General features: G+C 35.0%; 1 protein-coding gene across 1 annotated transcript; it reads left to right on the plus strand.

Moving 5' to 3' along the window:
• On the plus strand, nucleotides 1–25,911 carry LOC132549879 (tetraspanin-1-like). Its single transcript, XM_060213847.1, has 7 exons — nucleotides 1–69; nucleotides 7,518–7,733; nucleotides 8,539–8,613; nucleotides 10,656–10,757; nucleotides 17,742–17,927; nucleotides 25,392–25,475; nucleotides 25,828–25,911. Exons 1-7 carry the CDS (start codon nucleotides 1–3, stop codon nucleotides 25,909–25,911), a joined length of 816 nt encoding a protein of 271 aa, XP_060069830.1.

The raw sequence follows: 25,911 nt of genomic DNA on the forward strand, positions 1-25,911 counted from the left end.
ATGGGAGAGATGACGTCCACGAAAAACTGCATGAAAGCGACGATAATGATCGCAAGCGTTCCTGTCATTGTAAGTAATGAAGCAGATAAGGCTAATCGATCCGTTTGAATTATTATTCAAGAATGTAAGATGTGTTTACAACTTAGCACCACCTCTTTTAGTTCATCCTCGTTACTTTCGCTCTATGCTACCCTGGAACCATCCTCGATAATCCAGGGGCTGCGATCACTTACGCTCTCTGTACCTCTGGTCCATTTTCGATACTCCAGTGGCTACGATCACTTTCATTCTCTGTACCCCTGGAACTATCCTCGATACTCCGGGGGTTACGATCACTTTCGCTCTCTGTACCCCTGGAACCATCCTCGATAATCCAGGGGTTACGACCACTTTCTCTCTCTGTACCTCTGGAACCATCCTCGATACTACTGTGGTTATGATCACTTTCTCTCTCTGTACCCCTGGAACCATCATTGAAACTACTGGGGTTACGATCACTTTCGCTCTCTGTCGCCCTGGAACCATCCTCGATACTCCAGGGGTTACGATCACTTTCATTCTCTGTCCCCCTGGAACCATCCTCGATACTCCAGGGGTTACAATCACTTTCTCTCTCTGTACCCCTGGAACCATCCTCGATACTCCAGGGGTTACGATCGCTTTCTCTCTCTGTACCGCTGGAACCACTCTCGATACTCCAGGGGCTACGATCACTTTCGCTCTCTGTACCCCTGGAACCATCCTGGATATTCCAAGGGTTATGATCACTTTCTCTCTCTGTACCCCTGGAACCATCCTGGATATTCCAAGGGTTATGATCACTTTCTCTCTGTGTACCCCTGGAACCATCCTGGATATTCCAAGGGTTATGATCACTTTCGCTCTCTGTACCCCTGGAACCATCCTGGATATTCCAAGGGTTATGATCACTTTCTCTCTATGTACCCCTGGAACCTTATCTTCCTCGTGGATTATCGTTATGATATAGTGGTTATTGAATCTTCCTCGTGGATTATCGTTATGATATAGTGTATCATTGATTTATCTTCCTCGTGGATTATCGTTATGATATGTAGAGACAGTGATTTATCTTCCTCGTGGATTATCGTTATGATATAGTGTATATTGATTTCTCTTCCTCGTGGATTATCGTTATGATATAGTGTAGAGACAGTGATTTATCTTCCTCGTGGATTATCGTTATGATATAGTGTATATCAGTGATTTATGATCGTGGATTATCGTTATGATATAGTGTAGATTGACAGTGATTTATCTTCCTCGTGGATTATCGTTATGATATAGTGTAGACAGTGATTTATCTTCCTCGTGGATTATCGTTATGATTTTGTGTCGAGTCTGTGATTTATCTTCCTCGTGGATTATCGTTATGATATAGTGTAGAGACAGTGATTTATCTTCCTCGTGGATTATCGTTATGATATAGTGTAGAGACAGTGATTTATCTTCCTCGTGGATTATCGTTATGATATAGTGTAGAGACAGTGATTTATCTTCCTCGTGGATTATCGTTATGATATAGTGTAGAGACAGTGATTTATCTTCCTCGTGGATTATCGTTATGATATAGTGTAGAGACAGTGATTTATCTTCCTCGTGGATTATCGTTATTATGATATAGTGTAGAGACAGTGATTTATCTTCCTCGTGGATTATCGTTATGATATAGTGTAGAGACAGTGATTTATCTTCCTCGTGGATTATCGTTATGATATAGTGTAGAGACAGTGATTTATCTTCCTCGTGGATTATCGTTATGATATAGTGTAGAGACAGTGATTTATCTTCCTCGTGGATTATCGTTATGATATAGTGTCAGTGATTTATCTTCCTCGTGGATTATCGTTATGATATAGTGTAGAGACAGTGATTTATCTTCCTCGTGGATTATCGTTATGATATAGTGTAGAGACAGTGATTTATCTTCCTCGTGGATTATCGTTATGATATAGTGTAGAGACAGTGATTTATCTTCCTCGTGGATTATCGTTATGATATAGTGTAGAGACAGTGATTTATCTTCCTCGTGGATTATCGTTATGATATAGTGTATATTGATTTATCTTCCTCGTGGATTATCGTTATGATATAGTGTAGAGACAGTGATTTATCTTCCTCGTGGATTATCGTTATGATATAGTGTAGAGACAGTGATTTATCTTCCTCGTGGATTATGTATATTGATTTATCTTCCTCGTGGATTATCGTTATGATATAGTGTAGAGACAGTGATTTATCTTCCTCGTGGATTATCGTTATGATATAGTGTAGAGACAGTGATTTATCTTCCTCGTGGATTATCGTTATGATATAGTGTAGAGACAGTGATTTATCTTCCTCGTGGATTATCGTTATGATATAGTGTATATTGATTTATCTTCCTCGTGGATTATCGTTATGATATAGTGTAGAGACAGTGATTTATCTTCCTCGTGGATTATCGTTATGATATAGTGTAGAGACAGTGATTTATCTTCCTCGTGGATTATCGTTATGATATAGTTATCGTTATGATAGAGTGGATAGTGATTTATCTTCCTCGTGGATTATCGTTATGATATAGTGTAGAGACAGTGATTTATCTTCCTCGTGGATTATCGTTATGATATATATATCGTTATGATATAGTGTAGAGACAGTGATTTATCTTCCTCGTGGATTATCGTTATGATATAGTGTAGAGACAGTATATTTTTTTATCTTCCTCGTGGATTATCGTTATGATATAGTGTAGTGATTTATCTTCCTCGTGGATTATCGTTATGATATAGTGTATATTGATTTATCTTCCTCGTGGATTATCGTTATGATATAGTGTAGAGACAGTGATTTATCTTCCTCGTGGATTATCGTTATGATATAGTGTAGAGACAGTGATTTATCTTCCTCGTGGATTATCGTTATGATATAGTGTAGAGACAGTGATTTATCTTCCTCGTGGATTATCGTTATGATATAGTGTAGAGACAGTGATTTATCTTCCTCGTGGATTATCTTGATTTATCTTCCTCGTGGATTATCGTTATGATATAGTGTAGAGACAGTGATTTATCTTCCTCGTGGATTATCGTTATGATATAGTGTAGAGACAGTGATTTATCTTCCTCGTGGATTATCGTTATGATATAGTGTATATTGATTTATCTTCCTCGTGGATTATCGTTATGATATAGTGTAGAGACAGTGTAGAGACAGTGATTTATCTTCCTCGTGGATTATCGTTATGATATTGGGTCGAGATTGATTTATCTTCCTCGTGGATTATCGTTATGATATAGTGTAGAGACAGTGATTTATCTTCCTCGTGGATTATCGTTATGATATAGTGTAGAGACAGTGATTTATCTTCCTCGTGGATTATCGTTATGATATAGTGTAGATCTTCCTCGTGGATTATCGTTATGATATAGTGTATATTGATTTATCTTCCTCGTGGATTATCGTTATGATATAGTGTTATGATATAGTGGATTATCGTTATGATATAGTGTAGAGACAGTGATTTATCTTCCTCGTGGATTATCGTTATGATATAGTGTAGAGACAGTGATTTATCTTCCTGGTGGATTATCGTTATGATATAGTGTAGAGACAGTGATTTATCTTCCTCGTGGATTATCGTTATGATATAGTGTATAGTGATTTATCTTCCTCGTGGATTATCGTTATGATATAGTGTAGAGACAGTGATTTATCTTCCTCGTGGATTATCGTTATGATATAGTGTGTGATATCTTCCTCGTGGATTATCGTTATGATATAGTGATATATTGATTTATCGTGGATTATCGTTATGATATAGTGTAGAGACAGTGATTTATCTTCCTCGTGGATTATCGTTATGATATAGTGTAGAGACAGTGATTTATCTTCCTCGTGGATTATCGTTATGATATAGTGTAGAGACAGTGATTTATCTTCCTCGTGGATTATCGTTATGATATAGTGTAGAGACAGTGATTTATCTTCCTCGTGGATTATCGTTATGATATAGTGTAGAGAAAGTGATTTATCTTCCTCGTGGATTATCGTTATGATATAGTGTAGAGACAGTGATTTATCTTCCTCGTGGATTATCGTTATGATATAGTGTAGAGACAGTGATTTATCTTCCTCGTGGATTATCGTTATGATATATAGTGTAGTGACAGTGATTTATCTTCCTCGTGGATTATCGTTATGATATAGTGTAGAGACAGTGATTTATCTTCCTCGTGGATTATCGTTATGATATAGTGTAGAGACAGTGATTTATCTTCCTCGTGGATTATCGTTATGATATAGTGTAGAGACAGTGATTTATCTTCCTCGTGGATTATCGTTATGATATAGTGTAGAGACAGTGATTTATCTTCCTCGTGGATTATCGTTATGATATAGTTTAGAGACAGTGATTTATCTTCCTCGTGGATTATCGTTATGATATAGTTTAGAGACAGTGATTAATCTTCCTCGTGGATTATCGTTATGATATAGTGTATATTGATTTATCTTCCTCGTGGATTATCGTTATGATATAGTGTAGAGACAGTGATTTATCTTCCTCGTGGATTATCGTTATGATATAGTGTAGAGACAGTGATTTATCTTCCTCGTGGATTATCGTTATGATATAGTGTAGAGACAGTGATTTATCTTCCTCGTGGATTATCGTTATGATATAGTGTAGAGACAGTGATTTATCTTCCTCGTGGATTATCGTTATGATATAGTGTAGAGACAGTGATTTATCTTCCTCGTGGATTATCGTTATGATATAGTGTAGAGACAGTGATTTATCTTCCTCGTGGATTATCGTTATGATATATTGTATATTGATTTATCTTCCTCGTGGATTATCGTTATGATATAGTGTAGAGACAGTGATTTATCTTCCTCGTGGATTATCGTTATGATATAGTGTAGAGACAGTGATTTATCTTCCTCGTGGATTATCGTTATGATATAGTGTAGAGACAGTGATTTATCTTCCTCGTGGATTATCGTTATGATATAGTGTAGAGACAGTGATTTATCTTCCTCGTGTATTATCGTTATGATATAGTGTACATTGATTTATCTTCCTCGTGGATTATCGTTATGATATAGTGTAGAGACAGTGATTTATCTTCCTCGTGGATTATCGTTATGATATAGTGTAGAGACAGTGATTTATCTTCCTCGTGGATTATCGTTATGATATAGTGTAGATCTTCCTCGTGGACAGTATTTATCTTCCTCGTGGATTATATGATATAGTGTAGAGACAGTGATTTATCTTCCTCGTGGATTATCGTTATGATATAGTGTATATTGATTTATCTTCCTCGTGGATTATCGTTATGATATAGTGTATATTGATTTATCTTCCTCGTGGATTATCGTTATGATATAGTGTAGAGACAGTGATTTATCTTCCTCGTGGATTATCGTTATGATATAGTGTAGAGACAGTGATTTATCTTCCTCGTGGATTATCGTTATGATATAGTGTAGAGACAGTGATTTATCTTCCTCGTGGATTATCGTTACGATATAGTGTACATTGATTTATCTTCCTCGTGGATTATCGTTATGATATAGTGTATATTGATTTATCTTCCTCGTGGATTATCGTTATGATATAGTGTAGAGACAGTGATTTATCTTCCTCGTGGATTATCGTTATGATATAGTGTACATTGATTTATCTTCCTCGTGGATTATCGTTATGATATAGTGTATATTGATTTATCTTCCTCGTGGATTATCGTTATGATATAGTGTAGAGATTTATCTTCCTCGTGGATTATCGTTATGATATCGTTATGATATAGTGTGATTTATCTTCCTCGTGGATTATCGTTATGATATAGTGTATTGATTTATCTTCCTCGTGGATTATCGTTATGATATAGTGTAGAGACAGTGATTTATCTTCCTCGTGGATTATCGTTATGATATAGTGTATATTGATTTATCTTCCTCGTGGATTATCGTTATGATATAGTGTAGAGACAGTGATTTATCTTCCTCGTGGATTATCGTTATGATATAGTGTATATTGATTTATCTTCCTCGTGGATTATCGTTATGATATAGTGTATATTGATTTATCTTCCTCGTGGATTATCGTTATGATATAGTGTAGAGACAGTGATTTATCTTCCTCGTGGATTATCGTTATGATATAGTGATAGTGATTTATCTTCCTCGTGGATTATCGTTATGATATAGTGTAATGTTATCGTTATGATATAGTGTAAGATTTCCTCGTGGAAATTTTATAGTTGTATAATAGTGGTATACAAGATCGATAAATCTGCACAAGCTGTTACACTGATATACCTGTCTTAGAGGCTTGAGAGATATTCCCAATATCGATATTGAAAGCTGAGATGCAGATTAACAATTGAATTACAGATTCGGTAGGTGTTGTAATGAATGAGAAATAGAATCTCTAATTAATTTTGAGACTTCTGATTCACGTAGATATTTGTTGTTGATCATTATAGGACAAATCTTAAATGTATTTATTTGACATCGTATACAGTACACAACATACAACGTATTCATTTGACCTCAATGTTATCTCATCTCATCTATTTTTTCATGGGGTGGTGCTCACATTTACATATCAAAGCGTTATACAAATTCATCAAATATCACGTGACGGTTTAACAAATCCATCAAATATCGCGTGACGGTTTTACAAATCCATTAATATCACGTAACGGTTTTACAAATTCATCAAATATCGCGTGACGGTTTTACAAATTCTTCAAATATCACGTGATGGTTTTACAAATTCATCAAATATCACGTGACGGTTTTACAAATCCATCAAATATCACGTGACGGTTTTACAAATCCATTAATATCACGTGGCGGTTTTACAAATTCATCAAATATCGCGTGACGGTTTTACAAATTCATCAAAAAACAAGAAAACAAAAAACAATCCTTTTCTTCATGACATGGTGGTTCCATTTCCTTCACAAGATTTTTAATTTGAAGCTGTATTGGAAAAAAAAATTTTGTTTAATATCATTTGTGGGACACCTTCAACGATTGCATTAAAGAAAAGCTGACGAAATACACCTTACAATACAAATATACAGATACAATAGAGGAATTAATAATGAATAAAACTACAGCACGATTTAGTCTTCCCAAGATTCCTAATGATGCAAAGATTTTTCTACCTAGGAGGCGACGGTCGAAGACTACAACATTGAACATGCTAGTTTGGTGAAATATTCTTTAAACCGAGGAGAACCTAGTCTTTAGAGATATAATTTATAACATGTCTGTTTATCGTCAATATTTCATATATATTGTAAAGGATTGTTCAGTAAACTATCTTATCTCCATGGCCATCATTAAACGTCATCAATTTTCTTTAATAATAAATCATTAACAAAGGATTTCACGCCAACAATACCTATATCAAAAATAATATATCAAGTTATCGGTGTCCTATTTCTAGGTTTGGGATTAACGATCACATGAATTAACCCCAGCTTTATGTTTAATAGGTTATTGGTGCCATATCTCTGGGTATGGGGTTATGGATCGCATTTGACAACCCGAGCTTCATTGGATTGACACACCTTGAAGAATTTTCGGTCGTCGACCAATCATTTGTCAGAAATGGAGCATACATCGTCATTGCTGGCGGGGCATGCGTACTTGCCTTTGGGATATACGGCGTGATAGCTGCGGCAACAGAGAGTCCCGTTTTACTAGGAGTGGTGAGTTCCGGATGGATACTTTTCTTACATCTTCTGTTTATCGTTATGTCTATGATTACAACCTGCCTACAAAAATATACATAGTCACACACAAGCGATTTACACCTTTAAATTTAAGATAAGATACAGACGGGCCAAATAATGAAGTAAACTGCATCTTACAGCTGTTTCGTCTTTTAGGGCTTGTCAATGATGTCAGATCATACAGCTGTTTCGTCGATCTAGGACTCGTCAGTGATACTATATAATACAATTATTTCATCTAGGACTTGTCTTTGATGCTAAGGGCCTAAATTTTGAAGCATAGTAGGTGACAGAGAAAATCCAAATCAACAGAAAGAAAAGTGAGAATCTACACAAAGAGGTACAGCAGCCCCATAATTAAATTAATCTCGTAACCTTTATTAATGTGCTAACTTTAGAACAGCGTCGAGTGCGTGTGCATATCCTGAACAGTGGCACGATTGAAATAAATTAAAACGTTGCATGCCGTTACAGCCAACTGCGGGAGGTAAACGTTTACCTGCATTGTTGTCTCAAAGATTGTACACTAGACACAAGTGAATAAATCCACCAGCAGTGTTAACCTCCTGCTGTCTAAAACGTTTTACACACGACACAAGTGAAGAATACTATTCAGTATTACATGCAATTGCCAAACAATGAATTTAACTTCATAATACATCTTATTTGTCCTTTAAAATTAAAAATCCAGATTATAAGCTGCAGTGTTGATCAGTTTCTGTCTGGCATTAGTATTTTGTATATGTCAATATTTTAATTGTGGAACATTTTGTTTCTATAGTACGTTACACTGCTGTCACTGGTCATGGCCATTGAAGTTGCAGCTACCGTTTTAGGAGTGGTCTTTAAACACATGGTAAGGAATCTGGTCACTGTTTGCTTGTCTGTCTGTCTCATTGTCCATGCATCTCCGGAGTATCTAAGGCAATGTTTCTTTTGCGCATATGTTGCCTTTTATTCATCAACTTTGAAACTGAGTCTAGTTTCTTGACAAACTGAATTTGGAGTTTCTTGACAAACTGAGTTTGGATTTTCTTGACAAACTGAGTTTGGAGTTTCTTGACAAATGGATATCTTCATATCGACATTTACTTTAATTTTAGTTCACAGCATTTATTTGAAACGCATTTATCGATCTTTTGTAAGAATTAAAAATCCAAGATAGGAAATTGCCGAACGTTTCAAACAGCCTCGAAGTGCGTTTGTAACACCTGTAACTACAGGTAAACTATATTGTCGTGAAGTGCGTTTGTAGTACCTGTAACTACAGGTAAACTATATTGTCGTGAAGTGTGTTTGTAACACCTGTAACTACAGGTAAACTATATTGTCGTGAAGTGCGTTTGTAGTACCTGTAACTACAGGTAAACTATATTGTCGTGAAGTGCGTTTGTAGTACCTGTAACTACAGGTAAACTGTAATGTCGTGAAGTGCGTTTGTAGTACCTGTAACTACAGGTAAACTATATTGTCGTGAAGTGTGTTTGTAACACCTGTAACTACAGGTAAACTATATTGTCGTGAAGTGCATTTGTAGTACCTGTAACTACAGGTAAACTATATTGTCGTGAAGTGCGTTTGTAGTACATGTAACTACAGGTAAACTATATTGTCGTGAAGTGCGTTTGTAGCACCTGTAACTACAGGTAAACTGTAATGTCGTGAAGTGCGTTTGAAGCACCTGTAACTACAGGTAAACTATATTGTCGTGAAGTGCGTTTGAAGCACCTGTAACAAGTTAACTGTAATGTCGTGAAGTGCGTTTGAAGCACCTGTAACAAGTTAACTGTAGACTATATTGTCGTGAAGTGTGTTTGAAGCACCTGTAACAAGTTAACTGTAGACTATATTGTCGTGAAGTGCGTTTGAAGCACCTGTAACAAGTTAACTGTAATGTCGTGAAGTGCGTTTGCAGTACCTGTAACTACAGGTAAACTGTAATGTCGTGAAGTGCGTTTGTAGTACCTGTAACTACAGGTAAACTATATTGTCGTGAAGTGCGTTTGTAGCACCTGTAACTACAGGTAAACTGTAATGTCGTGAAGTGCGTTTGAAGCACCTGTAACTACAGGTAAACTATATTGTCGTGAAGTGTGTTTGTAACACCTGTAACTACAGGTAAACTATATTGTCGTGAAGTGCGTTTGTAGTACCTGTAACTGCAGGTAAACTGTAATGTCGTGAAGTGCGTTTGTAGTACCTGTAACTACAGGTAAACTATATTGTCGTGAAGTGTGTTTGTAGTACCTGTAACTACAGATAAACTATATTGTCGTGAAGTGTGTTTGAAACACCTGTAACTACAGGTAAACTATATTGTGCGTTTGAAGCACCTGTAACAAGTTAACTGTAATGTCGTGAAGTGCGTTTGTAACACCTGTAACAAGTTAACTGTATTGTCGTGAAGTGCGTTTGAAGCACCTGTAACAAGTTAACTGTAATGTCGTGAAGTGCGTTTGAAGCACCTGTAACAAGTTAACTGTAATGTCGTGAAGTGCGTTTGTAACACCTGTAACAAGTTCAATGTATTGTCGTGAAGTGCGTTTGAAGCACCTGTAAAAAAAAAGTTAACTGTAGACTATATTGTCGTGAAGTGCGTTTGAAGCACCTGTAACAAGTTAACTGTAGACTATATTGGCGTGAAGTGCGTTTGAAGCACCTGTAACAAGTTAACTGTAATGTCGTGAAGTGCGTTTGAAGCACCTGTAACAAGTTAACTGTAATGTCGTGAAGTGCGTTTGAAGCACCTGTAACAAGTTAACTGTAGACTATATTGTCGTGAAGTGCGTTTGAAGCACCTGTAACAAGTTAACTGTAGACTATATTGTCGTGAAGTGCGTAGACTATATCACAGATAGTATTTGACGTTACTACAGTAAATATTTACGTTTTTTTCAGTGGGAAGAGAACATGGAGGAATCAATAGTTGCGAAGCTAGCGGATAGATATGATGGCATTCTCAACAGCGACGATTTTTTCACCTACCATTTCAACAACTTTCAATGATGGCATTCTCAACTAAGTCTTTATATATCCAGCAGTGTATTGTACTAAGTCTTTTCTCTTCTAAGTCTTTATATATCCAGTGTATTGTACTAAGTCTTTATATATCCAGTTCTCTATTGTACTAAGTCTTTATATCAGTTTATATATATATCCAGTGTATTGTACTAAGTCTTTATATATCCATTGTATTGTACTAAGTCTTTATATGTCCAGTGTATTGTACTAAGTCTTTATATATCCAGTGTATTGTACTAAGTCTATATATATATCCAGTCTTTATATATCCAGTGTATTGTACTAAGTCTTTATGTATCCAGTGTATTGTACTAAGTCTTTATATATCCAGTGTATTGTACTAAGTCTTTATATATCCAGTGTATTGTACTAAGTCTTTATATTTATATATCCAGTGTATTGTACTAAGTCTTTATATATCCAGTGTATTGTACTAAGTCTTTATATATCCAGTGTATTGTACTAAGTCTTTAGGTGTCCAGTGTATTGTACTAAGTCTTTATATATCCAGTATATTGTACTAAGTCTTTATATATCCAGTGTATTGTACTAAGTCTTTATATATCCAGTATATTGTACTAAGTCTTTATATATCCAGTGTATTGTACTAAGTCTTTATATATATATGTCCAGTGTATTGTACTAAGTGTATTGTACTAAGTCTTTATATATCCAGTAAGTCTTTATATATCCAGTGTATTGTACTAAGTCTTTATATATCCCAGTATTTATATATCCAGTGTATTGTACTAAGTCTTTATATATCCAGTGTATTGTACTAAGTCTTTATATATCCAGTGTATTGTACTAAGTCTTTATATATCCAGTGTATTGTACTAAGTCTTTATATATCCAGTGTATTGTACTAAGTCTTTATATATCCAGTGTATTGTACTAAGTCTTTATATATCCAGTGTATTGTACTAAGTCTTTAGGTGTCCAGTGTATTGTACTAAGTCTTTAGGTGTCCAGTGTATTGTACTAAGTCTTTAGGTGTCCAGTGTATTGTACTAAGTCTTTATATATCCAGTGTATTGTACTAAGTCTTTATATATCCAGTGTATTGTACTTAGTCTTTATATATCCAGTGTATTGTACTAAGTCTTTATATATCCAGTGTATTGTACTAAGTCTTTAGGTGTCCAGTGTATTGTACTAAGTCTTTATATATCCAGTGTATTGTACTAAGTCTTTATATATCCAGTGTATTGTACTAAGTCTAAGTCTTTATATATCCAGTGTATTGTACTAAGTCTTTATATATCCAGTGTATTGTACTAAGTCTTTATATATCCAGTGTATTGTACTCAGTCTTTATATATCCAGTGTATTGTATTAAGTCTTTATATGTCCAGTGTATTGTACTAAGTCTTTATATGTCCAGTGTATTGTACTAAGTCTTTATATATCCAGTATATTGTACTACGTCTTTATATATCCAGTGTATTGTTCTAAGTCTTTAGGTGTCCAGTGTATTGTACTAAGTCTTTAGGTGTCCAGTGTATTGTACTAAGTCTTTATATATCCAGTATATTGTACTAAGTCTTTATATATCCAGTGTATTGTACTAAGTCTTTATATATCCAGTGTATTGTACTAAGTCTTTATATATCCAGTGTATTGTACTAAGTCTTTATATATCCAGTGTATTGTACTCAGTCTTTATATATCCAGTGTATTGTACTAAGTCTTTATATATCCAGTGTATTGTACTAAGTCTTTATATATCCAGTGTATTGTACTAAGTCTTTATATATCCAGTGTATTGTACTCAGTCTTTATATATCCAGTGTATTGTACTAAGTCTTTATATGTCCAGTGTATTGTACTAAGTCTTTAGGTGTCCAGTGTATTGTACTAAGTCTTTATATATCCAGTATATTGTACTAAGTCTTTAGGTGTCCAGTGTATTGTATAAAGTCTTTATATATCCAGTGTATTGTTCTAAGTCTTTAGGTGTCCAGTGTATTGTACTAAGTCTTTATATATCCAGTGTATTGTACTAAGTCTTTATATATCCAGTGTATTGTACTAAGTCTTTATATATCCAGTGTATTGTACTAAGTCTTTATATATCCAGTGTATTGTACTAAGTCTTTATATATCCAGTGTATTGTACTAAGTCTTTATATATCCAGTGTATTGTACTAAGTCTTTATATATCCAGTGTATTGTACTAAGTCTTTATATATCTAGTGTATTGTACTAAGTCTTTAGGTGTCCAGTGTATTGTACTAAGTCTTTATATATCCAGTGTATTGTACTAAGTCTTTATATATCCAGTGTATTGTACTAAGTCTTTATATATCCAGTGTATTGTACTAAGTCTTTATATATCCAGTGTATTGTACTAAGTCTTTATATATATCCAGTGTATTGTACTAGTCTTTATATATCCAGTGTATTGTACTAAGTCTTTATATGTCCAGTGTATTGTACTAAGTCTTTAGGTGTCCAGTGTATTGTACTAAGTCTTTATATATCCAGTGTATTGTACTAAGTCTTTATATATCCAGTGTATTGTACTAAGTCTTTATATATCCAGTGTATTGTACTTAGTCTTTATATATCCAGTGTATTGTACTAAGTCTTTATATATCCAGTGTATTGTACTAAGTCTTTATATATCCAGTGTATTGTACTAAGTCTTTATATATCCAGTATATTGTACTAAGTCTTTATATATCCAGTGTATTGTACTAAGTCTTTATATGTCCAGTGTATTGTACTAAGTCTTTATTTGTCCAGTGTATTGTACTAAGTCTTTAGGTGTCCAGTGTATTGTACTAAGTCTTTATATATCCAGTGTATTGTACTAAGTCTTTATATATCCAGTGTATTGTACTAAGTCTTTATATATCCAGTGTATTGTACTAAGTCTTTAGGTGTCCAGTGTATTGTACTACGTCTTTATATATCCAGTGTATTGTACTAAGTCTTTAGGTGTCCAGTATATTGTACTAAGGAGAAATCTGTACCAGTCTTTATATTGTACTAAGTCTTTATTTTTCCAGTGTATTGTACTAAGTCTTTATATATCCAGTGTATTGTACTAAGTCTTTAGGTGTCCAGTGTATTGTACTAAGTCTTTAGGTGTCCAGTGTATTGTACTAAGTCTTTATATATCCAGTATATTGTACTAAGTCTTTATATATCCAGTGTATTGTACTAAGTCTTTAGGTGTCCAGTGTATTGTACTAAGTCTTTATATATCCAGTGTATTGTACTAAGTCTTTATATATCCAGTGTATTGTACTAAGTCTTTATATATCCAGTATGTTGTACTAAGTCTTTATATATCCAGTATATTGTACTAAGTCTTTATATATCCAGTGTATTGTACTAAGTCTTTATATATCCAGTATATTGTACTACGTCTTTATATATCCAGTGTATTGTACTAAGTCTTTAGGTGTCCAGTGTATTGTACTAAGTCTTTATATATCCAGTGTATTGTACTAAGTCTTTATATGTCCAGTGTATTGTACTAAGTCTTTATATGTCCAGTGTATTGTACTAAGTCTTTAGGTGTCCAGTGTATTGTACTAAGTCTTTATATATCCAGTGTATTGTACTAAGTCTTTATATATCCAGTGTATTGTACTAAGTCTTTATATATCCAGTGTATTGTACTAAGTCCAGTGTATTGTACTAAGTCTTTATATATTATATGTCCAGTGTATTGTACTAGTCTTTATATATCCAGTGTATTGTACTAAGTCTTTATATATCCAGTGTATTGTACTAAGTCTTTATATATATCCAGTGTATTGTACTAGTCTTTATAGTCTTTATATATCCAGTGTATTGTACTAAGTCTTTATATATCCAGTGTATTGTACTAAGTCTTTATATATCCAGTGTATTGTACTAAGTCTTTATATATCCAGTGTATTGTACTAAGTCTTTAGGTGTCCAGTGTATTGTACTAAGTCTTTAGGTGTCCAGTGTATTGTACTAAGTCTTTATATATCCAGTATATTGTACTAAGTCTTTATATATCCAGTGTATTGTACTAAGTCTTTATATATCCAGTGTATTGTACTAAGTCTTTATATATCCAGTGTATTGTACTAAGTCTTTATATATCCAGTGTATTGTACTAAGTCTTTATATATCCAGTATGTTGTACTAAGTCTTTATATATCCAGTATATTGTACTAAGTCTTTATATATCCAGTATGTTGTACTAAGTCTTTATATATCCAGTGTATTGTACTAAGTCTTTAGGTGTCCAGTGTATTGTACTAAGTCTTTATATATCCAGTGTATTGTACTAAGTCTTTATAGTACACTGTATTGTAATAAGTCTTTATATATCCAGTGTATTGTACTAAGTCTTTATATGTCCAGTGTATTGTACTAAGTCTATTATATATCCAGTGTATTGTACTAAGTCTTTATATTGTACTAAGTCTTTATATATCCAGTGTATTGTACTAAGTCTTTATATGTCCAGTGTATTGTACTAAGTCTTTATATGTCCAGTGTATTGTACTAAGTCTTTATATGTCCAGTGTATTGTACTAAGTCTTTAGGTGTCCAGTATATTGTACTAAGTCTTTAGGTGTCCAGTGTATTGTACTAAGTCTTTATATATCCAGTATATTGTACTAAGTCTTTATATATCCAGTGTATTGTACTAAGTCTTTATATATCCAGTATATTGTACTAAGTCTTTAGGTGTCCAGTGTATTGTACTAAGTCTTTATATATCCAGTATATTGTACTAAGTCTTTAGGTGTCCAGTGTATTGGAAAGAATGCATTCTAATTAAATGTTGTAGGGTCCTAAGTCTTTATATATCCAGTGTATTGTACTAAACCGAAAAACACGTGTTTACCAATGCGAAAACAGTTATCCTGTGGGAACCTCTTGTTGACAAATTCAGAAAATTCGTTTCGAATGTGTTAAATTTATTGTGTCATAGTTTTCAGTGTATTGTATAAGTTTTTATTTACAGGTCAGCTCACCAATAATTTTGTAGACGGTAACACGATTATAATGAGATAACCCTGGATGTTCACTAACCGAAACAGGGCGGTATCAGTAACCATCAAGTGTGTTTATGGTTTTCCTTCATCTTCTGTTACATATATCTGTGAAATAAATTGAAAGTTTTATAAATAACCTTCTTTGTACTCAGTAGTGTAATTTCGATAACTATGACTGAAAGTGACGGAGGAGAAGTCCTAACTTATCGTTAGGATTATAACGACTTGTCTTGGGAATTTCAATATTCTGACAATTATAAAGTCATTTAGTTCATTCTAGGTACATCAGAAAAAAAATCAACATTTCATTGATGCTGCTATTCTTATCCCGGTAATACATTGTGTCTATCTTAAATATCCCCGGGTGATACATTGTGTCTATCTTTAATATCCCCGGTAATACATTGTGTCTATCTTTAATATCCCCGGTAATACATTGTGTCTATCTATCATATCCCCGGTAATACATTGTGTCTATCTTTAATATCCCCGGTAATACATTGTGTCTATCTTTAATATCCCCGGTAATACATTGTGTCTATCTATCATATCCCCGGTAATACATTGTGTCTATCTTTAATATCCCCGGTAATACATTGTGTCTATCTTTAATATCCCCGGTAATACATTGTGTCTATCTTTAATATCCCCGGTAATACATTGTGTCTATCTATCATATCCCCGGTAATACATTGTGTCTATCTTTAATATCCCCGGTAATACATTGTGTCTATCTTTAATATCCCCGGTAATACATTGTGTTTATCTTTAATATCCCCGGTAATACATTGTGTCTATCTATCATATCCCCGGTAATACATTGTGTCTATCTTTAATATCCCCGGTAATACATTGTGTCTATCTTTAATATCCCCGGTAATACATTGTGTCTATCTTTTAATATCCCCGGTAATACATTGTGTCTATCTATCATATCCCCGGTAATACATTGTGTCTATCTTTAATATCCCCGGTAATACATTGTGTCTATCTTTAATATCCCCGGTAATACATTGTGTCTATTTTAAATATCCCCGGGTAATACATTGTGTCTATCTTTGATATCCCCGGTAATACATTGAGTCTATCTTTAATATCCCCGGTAATACATTGGTAATAGATTGTATCTATCTTTAATATCCCCGGTAATACATTGTGTCTATCTTTAATATCCCCGGTAATACATTGTGTCTATCTTTAATATCCCCGGTAATACATTGTGTCTATCTTTAATATCCCCGGTAATACATTGTGTCTATCTTTAATATCACCGGGTAATACATTGTGTCTATCTTTAATATCCCCGGTAATACATTGGTAATACATTGTATCTATCTTTAATATCCCCGGTAATACATTGTGTCTATCTTTAATATCCCCGGTAATACATTGTGTCTATCTTTAATATCCCCGGTAATACATTGTGTCTATCTTTTAATATCCCCGGTAATACATTGGTAATAGATTGTGTCTATCTTTGATATCCCCGGTAATACATTGTGTCTATCTTTAATATCCCCGGTAATACATTGTGTCTATCTTTAATATCCCCGGTAATACATTGTGTCTATCTTTGATATCCCCGGTAATACAGTGTGTCTATCTTTAGTATCCCCGGTAATACATTGTGTCTATCTTTTAATATCCCCGGTAATACATTGGTAATAGATTGTGTCTATCTTTGATATCCCCGGTAATACATTGTGTCTATCTTTAATATCCCCGGTAATACATTGTGTCTATCTTTGATATCCCCGGTAATACATTGTGTCTATCTTTAGTATCCCCGGTAATACATTGTGTCTATCTTTAATATCCCCGGTTATACATTGTGTTATTATTATCATAAATATTGCAATATAGATATTACGCCTTGGTTTAGATTCTAACCTATTGTCTTTATGTACATGGAATGTTGTGAAATAGTAAATGTCCTGTGTAGATTCTATTTTGTGTTTGTTTGATGTAGATGGAATGTTGTGGATTTTACGACTATAAAGATTTCGTAACAAATTCAACAAAATGGAACCGGACAATAGACTCGTCTGTTGCCATGGTGATCCCTCCCGCCTGCTGTAAACCTTCATCGACTAATGATACATCAACCCTACAGAACTGTGTGTACGATCCTACACCGGACAACGCTTATCTCACGGTAACGTAAATGTTTTCTTGACTACAAGAGAAACTTTTAACAGGCGATTTACTCCATACTTATTTTTAAAGTCCAGATTTCGATAACGAAATGACGTTTTGGTATAGATTGGAAACTAGCCGAAAATCCTGAACAAAATCAAAATTATTTCGTGCATATGCACACTCTCCACCACAGAGATGTAAAAAGGTCAGTTAATATAAAAACGAAAAGAAAATGTGTAAATGAGAAATATAACGACATAACTTCTCTAATGATTGCTAGTATTCGTTTCGTACAGTTGATTCATTTGTGTTTTGTATGAACTGAAACCGCCATATTTATAAGTGAACACAGCCATAGACTGCGGCTGTGTGATACATGAATACTTACATTCAATATCATAGTGTTTTGTGGATTTAAATAGGATTATTGATTCTGCCAGTACACATAGTTGTCATAAAGTTTGAAGTCGTCAACAGAGACGAAATGAAATATTTCATTCCGCTCTGATTTGAGGGTGGAACGAGCATCAAGCTTGGGAAGAGAAGTCGTTGTCGACAAAATAGCATCATATGTTAAATCTGCCGAGCAGCGACCTCTTATAATACAGAACCTTATAGTTATCGTTCTTTACAATCGCTAAGGAACGATAACTCTTGGTAGCGACTGAGTATGAAATAATGATATACAACACAAATTATCAATAAAAATTCACCATACTTCATCCTACTTTACGACTCCGTAATGTAAGAAATCATTCAGATTTACAAAAAAAATCATCCATTTTATAAGCAAAAAATAAGATTTAAATTAGCCTGAAGATAACAAACTGCACGTTTTTGTGATGTTTTAGTGGGTGTACCAGCGATTAGATATCTATGGTACTAGCCATCTAACATGAAAACGCTTGATACAACAAGATTGAAACACGTGACTGCAAGTGTAGCAAGTGTCCTGATCATATGGGTATTCATTGTTAAAACTAATAAACAAAATATAGCCAACGCACCTCCCCGTCCGGATTTTGACAATTTTCTTTAGATATAATTTCTATTTTCCTCAATAGCTTCTTTGATTTGATTTCAAACTTCATTTTTTAGCATCACTGATGCGTTCTAGAAGGACAAAGTTGTGTGATGCATTATCACTGACGCGTCCTAGGACAACAAAGCTGTGAGATGCATCATCACTGACGCGTCCTAGGACGACAAAGCTGTGTGATGCATTATCACTGACGCGTCCTAGGACGACAAAGCTGTGTGATGCATCATCACTGACGCGTCCTAGGACAACAAAACTGTGTGATGTATCATCAAATACGCGTCCTAGGACGACAAAACTGTAAGATGCATCATCACTGACGCGTCCTAGGACGACAAAACTGTAAGATGCATCATCACTGACGCGTCCTAGGACGACAAAACTGTGTGATGCATCATCACTGACGCGTCCTAGGACAACAAAGCTGTGTGATGCATTATCACTGACGCGTCCTAGGACAACAAAGCTGTGTGGTGCATTATCACTGACGCGTCCTAGGACGACAAAGTTGTGTGATGCATTATCACTGACGCGTCCTAGGACAACAAAGCTGTGTGATGCATTATCACTGACGTGTATTAAGACAACAAAGCTGTGTGGTGCATTATCACTGACGTGTATTAAGACAACAAAGTTGTGTGATGCATTATCACTGACCCGTCCTAGGACGACAAAGTTGTGTGATGCATTATCACTGACGTGTATTAAGACAACAAAGCTGTGTGGTGCATTATCACTGACGCGTCCTAGGACGACAAAGTTGTGTGGTGCATTATCACTGACGCGTCCTAGGACGACAAAGTTGTGTGATGCATTATCACTGACGCGTCCTAGGACGACAAAGCTGTGTGATGTATCATCACTGACGCGTCCTAGGACGACAAAGCTGTGTGATGTATCATCACTGACGCGTCCTAGGACGACAAAGCTGTGTGATGTATCATCACTGACGCGTCCTAGGACAACAAAGCTGTGTGATGTATCATCACTGACGCGTCCTAGGACAACAAAGCTGTGTGATGTATCATCACTGACGCGTCCTAGGACGACAAAACTGTGAGATGCAGTTGAATTCATTGCAATCATGTATATGATTTAATTTGATATCGAAGTTGCTTTCCACTTTTGTTTTTCTTAGACGATACCTATTTTATTTCTTGAAACTTTTTTCCGTTTTGAAATCAAAAATAATTTATCAATGTCAGTAATACAAGTAGATAGGAATTTATTAGAGACAGAAAAAAAGACAACATAAAAAAGACAAAAAAAGATAAAAAAAAAAGACAATAAAGATAAAAAAAAGACAATAAAGATAAAAAAAAAACAACAACAAAAACAAAAAATGTATCATTAGCTATTAGAAAATGTACAGAATGAGAATGTATATAATTATTTAACTGCAAAGCAGTTCATGTTGAATTTATCTCAAGACCAACTCAATTCATCATCCCATGAAATCGACATAAGTAAGATTCAATCCTTATATTTCAATTCACGCTTCTTTTTTCTATAGCATTGGAACTGACGCTGAACTACTTTCGTTCCTTGTCATCATATCGTCTGACGTCATACAAGCAAATAGTCTGTCATTTGAAGACAGATTATTGTGACAGGTTGAAATATAATTCAGCATGGTTACTTAATATTCAATGAAACATAAATAAGAACAAAATTTGATATATTTTTTGACAACTTTAATGAAAATTTAAATAACAGTGTGCAACAAAGACAGTATGCATTTTTCCCCGTGGAGGAATAACGTCTAGACGTGGTGCGCCGGTTCGCAAACGAAGCGGTGTCGGCCATTTTTTTTACAGGCACCGAAGCGGAGAGCAAGCAATATTATTCTTCAGCCGCTTCACATCAATTGAAACGTAAAGTTACAGTTATTAAATGTTGAATTTAATTTTTATTTTGATGTTTTTAAATCTCATACTTGTGATATGTTGCCAGTCTAGTCATTACCTAATATTTGTATTCATACGCCTTGGCAACGTTAATCTGGTCAAATCCATCGGTAATTGAAACAGATCACATTTAGTAGTTTCATTGAGTCCGATTTAGGTAGAAATTGAAATATTTAATGATAAATCCTTATTCTTGGACTTTTACTAACAATGAAGCATTTTCTAATATACGAAAGCCGGTTTGGGCTGATTTAGGAAAGTGAGCCCAACCGGAATTTGTACTTAAAATATGGTGTAAGAATACGAATCCACGAAATACATAGCATAGTAACAAACCGAAATACATAGCATAGTAACAAACCGAAATACATAGCATAGTAACAAACCGAAATACATAGCACAGTAACAAACCGAAATACATAGCATAGTAACAAACCGAAATACATAGCACGTTAAAAAACCGAAATACATAGCATAGTAACAAACCGAAATACATAGCACAGTAACAAACCGAAATACATAGCACAGTAACAAACCGAAATACATAGCACGTTAAAAAACCGAAATACAAAGCATAGTAACAAACCGAAATACATAGCATAGTAACAAACCGAAATACATAGCATAGTAACAAACCGAAATACATAGCATAGTAACAAACCGAAATACATAGCACAGTAACAAACCGAAATACATAGCACGTTAAAAAACCGAAATACATAGCATAGTAACAAACCGAAATACATAGCATAGTAACAAACCGAAATACATAGCACAGTAACAAACCGAAATACATAGCACAGTAACAAACCGAAATACATAGCATAGTAACAAACCGAAATACATAGCACGTTAAAAAACCGAAATACATAGCATAGTAACAAACCGAAATACATAGCATAGTAACAAACCGAAATACATAGCACAGTAACAAACCGAAATACATAGCACGTTAAAAAACCGAAATACATAGCATAGTAACAAACCGAAATACATAACATAGTAACAAACCGAAATACATAGCACAGTAACAAACCGAAATACATAGCACAGTAACAAACCGAAATACATAGCACGTTAAAAAACCGAAATACAAAGCATAGTAACAAACCGAAATACATAGCACGTTAAAAAACCGAAATACATAGCATAGTAACAAACCGAAATACAAAGCATAGTAACAAACCGAAATACATAGCATAGTAACAGACCGAAATATATAGCATAGTAACAAACCAAAATACATAGCACAGTAACAAACCGAAATACATAGCACGTTAAAAAACCGAAATACATAGCATAGTAACAAACCGAAATACATAGCATAGTAACAAACCGAAATACATAGCATAGTAACAAACCGAAAAACATAGCACAGTAACAAACCGAAATACATAGCACGTTAAAAAACCGAAATACAAAGCATAGTAACAAACCGAAATACATAGCATAGTAACAAACCGAAATACATAGCATAGTAACAAACCGAAATACATAGCATAGTAACAAACCGAAATACATAGCACAGTAACAAACCGAAATACATAGCACGTTAAAAAACCGAAATACATAACATAGTAACAAACCGAAATACATAGCATAGTAACAAACCGAAATACATAGCACAGTAACAAACCGAAATACATAGCACAGTAACAAACCGAAATACATAGCACAGTAACAAACCGAAATACATAGCACAGTAACAAACCGAAATACATAGCATAGTAACAAACCGAAATACATAGCACGTTAAAAAACCGAAATACATAGCATAGTAACAAACCGAAATACAGAGCATAGTAACAAACCGAAATACATAGCACAGTAACAAACCGAAATACATAGCACGTTAAAAAACCGAAATACAAAGCATAGTAACAAACCGAAATACATAGCATAGTAACAAACCGAAATACATAACATAGTAACAAACCGAAATACATAGCACAGTAACAAACCGAAATACATAGCATAGTAACAAACCGAAATACATAGCACAGTAACAAACCGAAATACATAGCACGTTAAAAAACCGAAATACAAAGCATAGTAACAAACCGAAATACATAGCATAGTAACAAACCGAAATACATAGCACGTTGAAAAACCGAAATACAAAGCATAGTAACAAACCGAAATACATAGCATAGTAACAAACCGAAATACATAGCATGTTAAAAAACCGAAATACATAGCATAGTAACAAACCGAAATACATAGCATGTTAAAAAACCGAAATACATAGCATGTTAAAAAACCGAAATACATAGCACAGTAACAAACCGAAATACATAGCATAGTAACAAACCGAAATACATAGCATAGTAACAAACCGAAATACATAGCATAGTAACAAACCGAAATACATAGCATAGTAACAAACCGAAATACATAGCATGTTAAAAAACCAAAATACATAGCATAGTAACAAACCGAAATACATAGCATGTTAAAAAACCGAAATACATAGCATAGTAACAAACCGACATACATAGCACAGTACCAAACCGAAATACAGAGCATAGTAACAAACCGAAATACATAGTATAGTAACAAACCGAAATACATAGCACAGTAACAAACCGAAATACATAGCATATTAAAACATAAACGAAAAAAAAAAAACAGTAAACAAAATATAGTTTGCGTCAGTGCTTGGCAAACAGTCCGAAAATTGTACATAAGACACGCCAAGGAATAACAGCTCTTAATTACCCCTAGACTTCAAAACTGCGTCATACAGTTGTTTCGTCCTTTCAGGCCTAGGGACATGTTATACAGACATACATGTTATAGTCTAGGAGGCGATCAAAAAAATTTCAACATGATTTGAAAAAAAAAGTAAAAATTTAAATGGAGAGTTGCATTAACCCTACTTTTCAATGAATTCTGCAATTTTCATGTCTGTTTATTTCAGAACGACATAAAGTTCAAGTGTTTCTTCATAAATATACTCAACAAAAAATGAAAGGTTAACATGTTTCCTTGGCGAATACCTGTAAATGAGTGAAAAGAAAATGACGTTTGTGCAATATAAGAAAATGGTAATGTTTTTACATTACAAAATTCAAGGGGGGTTACCAAAATCATTCAAGCGTGAAAGTCTGTATTAGCGAAAGAGCTGCACTAGGTTTTCTGCGACTAACTTGTATCTTCGCTTGTCATAAACATTCAAACTGACAATTGTTCCTTAGATCCTTAGGACTTAGAAATCACCGAATCTTGCTATCTATCAACTTTATCATTATGCCCCGGCTGTCACAAGTTCAGAGACAATGGGCTGTAGGCATGATCCAGGCTGAGGCGTCTCGCCGTCGAGTTGCACGGCATTTTGGTTGCAGTGTTAAGACAATTCGCCAGTTGGTAAGTCGTTTAAACCAAACTGGGTCAACATCCGATCGTCCCCGAAGCGGCCGACCCCGTAAAACGACCGCCAGGGATGATCGTCGTATACGATTGATACACTTGCGCAATCGATTCGTAACCGCAGTAGAGACTACAAGGACATTGTTTGGGCGTCGTGTGTCTTCCCAAACAGTCCGCAACAGGTTGAGGGCCTACCAATTGAAAGCGCGGCGTCCCTACACTGGACCCAATTTGTTGCGACGTCACCGTAATGATCGGCGTGACTGGACCCGTGTTCACCGTCGTTGGGCCTTACGACAATGTAACAATGCTCTGTTTTCATATGAGTCCAGGTTTTGTCTGCAACACGGTGACAGAAGGCGCAGAGTGTGGAGGCGACGAGGGGAGGCGTTTTGCGAACTGCTGCGTCGCAGAACGGGACCGCTTTGGCGGCGGAAGTGTAATGGTTTGGGGTGGTATTTGTGGGGGGACTCTTACCAGGCTTGTTGTGTTAAATGGCAATTTAACCGGCATTCGATATCGGGACGAAATTTTAAGACCATTGGTTCTGCCATTCTTAAGACGCCATGGCGTTGGCGCCATTTTTCAACAGGATAACGCACCAGCGCACACCAGTCGCGTCAGCAGAACTTTCTTGCAGCAGAATAACGTACAGGTGTTAGATTGGCCATCTAAATCACCTGATTTGTCACCGATTGAGCATGTCTGGGACGTTCTTGGGCGAAGCGCGAGAGAACATCAAAATCAGCTGTCAAACTTGCAGGAGCTGGCCCAAGCCTTGACCACTGAATGGAACAACATCTCTCCTCGAATTATCCGCCGGTTTACGAGTTCCATGCGACGACGCTGCAATGCTGTTTACTTCGCAAACGGTGGCCTACCCGTTACTAATGGTGTTACCTTTGAAATTGACCCCAACGTCCTTTACAGTCGAATAAAATCAACTGAACGCAAATTTTTATAATGAACCATGACTGCAGTTTTATCAGAATTGATCAATTACTTTATTCGTACATGATTGGTAAGGATTTATGAAGGGGTTAATTAATTAATCACAGAATGAAGTAGTGTTACCTTTCTTTTTTTGTTTAGTATATTTACGAAAACCTCTAAAACCTGTGATTCTGTGGAACTGTTGTGGTCATGTGTTGTCTCCTTTTTTCAGGGCTGTCAGAATGCTATTGAAGACTTATTTTATCGCTATGAGTGTGTTATCATAGGTGTAGCAGCTGCTATTGTGTTTTGTCAGGTAAGTCACGTGATCACAGGTTTAGTATCAAATCGATTTAACATAAGTCGAAGGTCAAAAATATTTTACTAGTAACTTTGGTGATACATAAAATTACATGTAGTTTACACGGATTGGCTAATGTGTACAAGAAGCTTACTCTTCCGAAACACCCTGGTATTAATCTCCTCGTATCTTTTCAGGGGTCTTTGTATTATTCTTTCTTATTTTGTTCATATGTTGTACTAGCTTTATTGAATTTGAGTTTGGTTTATTTTAATACAGACATATTAGTATTTTTTGTTGTTTTTGTTCATAAAATGTAATTTTATATTTCAAATGCAATATTGAAAAAATATCGTTTTTCTTTCAGCTCTTGATGATGATTCTGACACTCGTGATGCTATGTACCAAGGTAGACAACTCGTACACATTTAAGGACGGCAAACAGATATGA

Source organism: Ylistrum balloti, unplaced genomic scaffold (assembly GCF_031769215.1).
Source record: "Ylistrum balloti isolate Yb309-2 unplaced genomic scaffold, AGI_CSIRO_Ybal_v1 Utg370086, whole genome shotgun sequence".
Taxonomy (NCBI): Eukaryota; Metazoa; Mollusca; class Bivalvia; order Pectinida; family Pectinidae; genus Ylistrum; species Ylistrum balloti.

Bases quoted from the DNA above. Each gene is read 5' to 3' on its own strand.
- LOC132549879 (XM_060213847.1), top strand. From the start codon at position 1: ATGGGAGAGATGACGTCCACGAAAAACTGCATGAAAGCGACGATAATG. The intron at 70-7,517 runs GTAAGTAATGAA...TATGTTTAATAG, and splicing joins TCGCAAGCGTTCCTGTCATT to GTTATTGGTGCCATATCTCT. The intron at 17,928-25,391 runs GTAACGTAAATG...TCCTTTTTTCAG, and splicing joins CGGACAACGCTTATCTCACG to GGCTGTCAGAATGCTATTGA.